Below are 5,067 nucleotides of genomic sequence, written 5' to 3'. Positions count from 1 at the left end.
TACACTGGGGCACTATACAGTTTTTAAAATACGAAGTTTCCATTTTTATTTAAACAAAACAAACTTTCGCCGTAAGTGAACACAATCGCTTGCAACTATGTGACGTCATTCACGACGCCATGACACTTTCTTGTGTTTTTACGTTAGTTTAAAAATATTTTTTTCAAACTTAAAATATGTGTTTTAAATATAATTTTTATCATGAAATATTATTTTTTTGGGGTAATACAGGTACTAAACTATCGAAATAAGCCATTTTTGAAATTTACGACTGATATGTATTGACTGTTGACGCTGTACCTGCATGTTCCAGTAATAAACCAGTCATTGGTCCAAACGGTTGTTTTACTAAATACCTCACTGGCGACGACGCGAGAGTACCCACGCAATAAAAACAAATATGGCGCACTCTTATCTCGGTTCTTTGCATAATTTCGATTACAAATCCGGAGAGTGGTCTATTTTTAAGGGCAAATTAACTCAATTTTTTAAAGTAAACGCTAATAGTATTACAGCTGATAACAAATGTGCAGTGTTAATAACGCATCTTTCGGACGATTCGTATCGCTTGGCACGTAATCTCGTGTACCCTCGTGATTTAGAAGCGCATACGTATGACGAACTTATTGCTGTTTTGGATAAACATTTTAAAATTAAAAAGTGTTCGTTTGCTAATAAGGCGAAGTTCTACAGTGCGACGAAAAATCCAGACGAGTCTTTAGGAGATTGGGCGGCGCGGCTACGCGGGTTGGCAAGTCATTGCGACCTGGGCAACGCCCTGGAGACGGTGCTGACGGACCGTTTCGTCCTCGGTTTGGGTTCCGGCCCCGAGCGCGACAAGCTGTTTGAGCAAGACGCGGCGACCCTTACGTTTGCCAAGGCGTTGGAGGTCGCAGAGCAAGCGGCTAGTGCTAGGCAAGCCCAGGCGATGGTAGGCGAGACTGGCAGTATCGGTAACGTGCCGATAAAGGAGGAGCCGGTTTTCCGTGCGGCATACGCGGCGAGCCCTGGGCGCGGCGGCGCCCGTGGCCGTGCCAGCCGCGGTGGCGGAGCTGGCGCCGGTCGTGCTACGGACATCGCATCGGGTTCCAAATGGCATGAACGTGATGTAGTAAATAGATGTAATATTTGCGGGATGAAGAACCACAGTGCGGAAACGTGTCGTTATAAAGGTTATAAGTGCGGCAAGTGTGGTGTTAAGGGACACCTAAAGAAAGTATGCAAACTAAAATTTCACAATATCCAAGCACAGGAAGGAGAAACGGAAACTTCTTGCGAGGACTGTGAGGAGTGTGCGCTATACAATTTAAGGTATGAACATTACGATCCGATTATATTAACTGTATTAATCAACGGCGACAAATTTTACATGGAATTAGACTCGGGTTCTGGAATAAGTGTGATTTCCGATAAATGTTATAAAGAATATTTTTCTCATATTCAGTTACACGACTGCAACATTAAATTGTGTGTTTATAACGGGCATAAAATGACGCCAATGGGTGTATTGTTAGTAAATGCTGAGTATAATTCAATTAAAGACGTTCTTAAGATATATGTGATACCTAAAGGAGGCCCACCCTTAATTGGCCGTGATTTTATGGCTAAATTCGGCATCAAATTTACTACTGAGGAATATTATAATAATAATAGTATAGCCATTGACCATTACGCCGGGGAGGTCCGGCAATTATTACATTCTTATGCCGATTTGTTCAGCGAGGGATTGGGGAAATTTAATAAATTTAAAATTTCACTTCGCCTTAAGGAAAATGTTGTACCAGGTTTTTTTAAGCCCCGGCCAGTCCCCTTTGCCCTTAAGCACAAAGTTGATGAGGAACTCGAACGTCTTGTTGGTTTAGGTATACTGGTACCAGTTAACTTTTCGAAGTACGCGACTCCAATTGTTCCGGTTTTGAAGGAGAACGGGAAAATTAAAATTGCAGGCGATTATTCGGTAACACTAAACAAAGACTTGATTATAGACAAATATCCTATGCCGCGCATAGAAGAAGTATTTGCGAAGTTGGGGGGCGGCGAACGTTTTACAAAGCTGGATTTGAGCAATGCGTATAACCAATTCGTATTGGGTGACGAGTCTCGGGAGCTCACTACCATCAGCACCACGCGGGGGTTGTTTCAATATACCAGGCTCGTATATGGTCTGGCCAATGCGCCGGCTATATTTCAGAGAACAATGGAAACCCTGCTGATAGGAATAGACGGAGTGAGCATCTGGCTGGATGACGTGTGTATCACGGGCCCGGATAAGGCGACTCATTTGGAAAGGTTGCGTGAAGTATTATTTCGAATTAAGGACGCCGGTTTAAAATTACAAAAGGATAAGTGCGAGTTCTTTAAATCGAGCGTCACATATTTAGGTTACGTTATTGATAAAAACGGCCTTCGAACGTGCCCGAGGAAGATTGAGGCAATAGTTAATGCCCCTCGTCCAAATAATGTTTTAGATGTAAAGCGGTTTTTAGGGTTTATTAATTATTATCGTAAGTTTATACCGCGTGCCTCAAGCGTACTTAATCCCTTGCACGAATTACTTAAGGTCGATGCTGTATGGAGATGGGGCCCCGAGCAGGAGAAGGCATTTACCGCGATTAAGCGGGAGATGGCTTCGGGGCGAGTCCTAACTCATTTTGACCCAGAAGCGCGCCTGGTTTTGAGTGTTGACGCTGGACCCGCCGGCCTGGGTGCCGTGATATCGCTTGGGCCGGAAGGTCACGAGCGACCCCTGGCTTTCGCCTCCCGGGCACTTACACCCAGCGAAAAAAATTACAGCCAGGTCCACAAAGAAGCCGCAGCCATCGTGTACGGAGTGAAACATTTTCACCAGTATCTTTACGGGCGAAGTGAACCATTTGTACTCAAAACTGACCACCGACCCCTACTTGCCATATTTGGCAAGAAAAATGGCATATCCGTTATGGCGGCTTCGCGTTTACAACGGTACGCTATTTACTTATCAGCCTACAACTACGTCATTAGTTACATTACTAGTGAAAAAAATGTTGTGGCCGACTATTTCTCTAGGGCACCGCCGAAAGTAGTAAATCCGTCTGAGTTAAACATTGACGAGGGAAGTTCATACTTAAACTTTTTAGACGAGAATACTTTGCCAATATCGTTTGAAGATATTAGGGCGGCGACGGCCTTAGACAAAACAATGAAAATTGTTATGAAGTACATTAAAAACGGGTGGCCGCGTAAAATTAAATGCAAAAATATTCAACCATATTTTAGATGTAAAACCGATTTAGAAGTCGAAAAGGGTTGTATTTTACGCGGTCATCGAATAGTTGTCCCTCCGGCTTATAGGGCACGCGTGTTAGAGGAATTGCATAGGGGACACTTAGGAATCGTAAAAACTAAGAGTATTGCGCGCGGTAAACTTTGGTGGCCAGGTTTGGACTCCGATATAGAACGCATTGTGCAAAATTGCACCGTATGCAGTAAGCTGCGGACCGCCCCACCCCGCTCGCCCCTTCCGTGGCCTCGCGCGCGCGCATGCTGGGAACGTATTCATATTGACTACGTGCAGGTTGGGCAAAGGATGTACTTGGTCGTGGTAGATGCATTCAGCAAATGGTTGGAGTGCGTACATATGAGTAAAGATGTTTCATCAAGATCCCTAATTGTAAAATTAAAATACCTATTTTCAACATTCGGCTTACCCAAAACTATAGTGTCAGATAATGACCCAAAAATAAATAGTGACTTATTTAGACATTTTTGTGCAATTAATGGGATAAAATATTTAAACTCACCAATTTACCATCCTTGCAGTAATGGTCAGGCCGAGATATGTGCAAAAATTTCAAAAAAAATGATAAAATGTATTCAAAGTTTTGATAATAAAATGTCAACAGAGGCTATTAATGAGCGATTGTTAAGTTTTTTATTTGAATATCGCAACAGTGTTCATTGTAGCACCAACGAAACACCTGCAAAACTCATGTTCGGTAGGGATTTACGTAGTAAACTCGATTTAATTTTACCTAGCAAAGAACCTGATAGTAATAACGAGCAGGTTGGTTTAGCAGGTGCTCGTAAATTTGATGTGGGTCAAGTTGTTTTAGTACGATGCTTTGTTGCTCAAAAGCCTGTATGGCGCGTGGGAACAATAATAAATAAAGTCGGGAATAGGATGTTTACTGTATACGTTAGAGATATCGGTAAATGTATACGTCATGTCGATCAGCTGTTGCGATATTCAGGTGGGTCGGTTGTTGATAATATTGATAACGCTGCGCAAGCAAACCAGTCGCTGCCGCCGCCGCCTGCGCCTGTTTCCGCACCTTCCCCGCGGCCTATGACCTTTTCGCCCGCTCCGGCGCCGACGGCACAGGCGTTGCAACCCTCATCTCCGTGCTCTCCTATGTCATTGTCGAGGCCGGACGCAATTGAAAATATTGATCAAGATATAAACGAGCCACTAGATATTGCATCCGACAACGACTTTTATGAGTGTGATGATAATAATGTGGGGGGAGAGGAAACGGATCGACCGGTGCCAGAATCAGAAACGCTAAGCTCTGCACCCGCGGGCCCCGCGTCCGGCTCGGCTTCCGCGAGCCCTGCAGCGCCCCTGTCCCCCGCGGCCTCCGCGGACTCGCAACTGCTGCGCCCGCGCGCGCAGCAGCAGCTAGCCCAGAGCGAGCAGCCCGATAACCAGTCGGATCCGGTTCCGCGCCGATGTAATTTAAGGCCTAGAACTAAAAGGGTTAATTATAAATAGTTATAAGTATAATAATGTACCTATCTCTTTGAAGATACTTATGTCTAAAATATTGTCTGTTTGTTGTCAGGTTCCCAGAATAATGTGGGAGGAGTGATATGTATTGACTGTTGACGCTGTACCTGCATGTTCCAGTAATAAACCAGTCATTGGTCCAAACGGTTGTTTTACTAAATACCTCAACGACACAGGCCTATTGTTGAGTTACGTCAGTCGCGACATCTAGTGTCAAGTAGCAGTACTGATAAATCCGCTATTTGACGCTAGATGTCGACTGCGAAATAACCCGCGTTTTCGTAAGAAAACTGATGTATGGA

At 44.2% G+C, this 5,067-nt stretch overlaps 1 protein-coding gene across 1 annotated transcript; it reads left to right on the top strand.

Annotated features, from left to right (window-relative positions):
• The first annotated feature begins 276 nt into the window (after positions 1–276).
• Positions 277–4,864, top strand: LOC133533212 (uncharacterized protein K02A2.6-like). Its single transcript, XM_061872167.1, has 3 exons — positions 277–3,725; positions 4,230–4,709; positions 4,821–4,864. The coding sequence occupies exons 1-3, from the start codon at positions 401–403 to the stop codon at positions 4,862–4,864; spliced, it is 3,849 nt and encodes a 1,282-aa protein (XP_061728151.1). The 5' UTR covers positions 277–400.
• Positions 4,865–5,067: the final 203 nt, after the last annotated feature.

Source organism: Cydia pomonella, unplaced genomic scaffold (genome assembly GCF_033807575.1).
Source record: "Cydia pomonella isolate Wapato2018A unplaced genomic scaffold, ilCydPomo1 PGA_scaffold_124, whole genome shotgun sequence".
Taxonomy (NCBI): Eukaryota; Metazoa; Arthropoda; class Insecta; order Lepidoptera; family Tortricidae; genus Cydia; species Cydia pomonella.
This window is presented reverse-complemented; position numbering and strand designations above follow the sequence as displayed.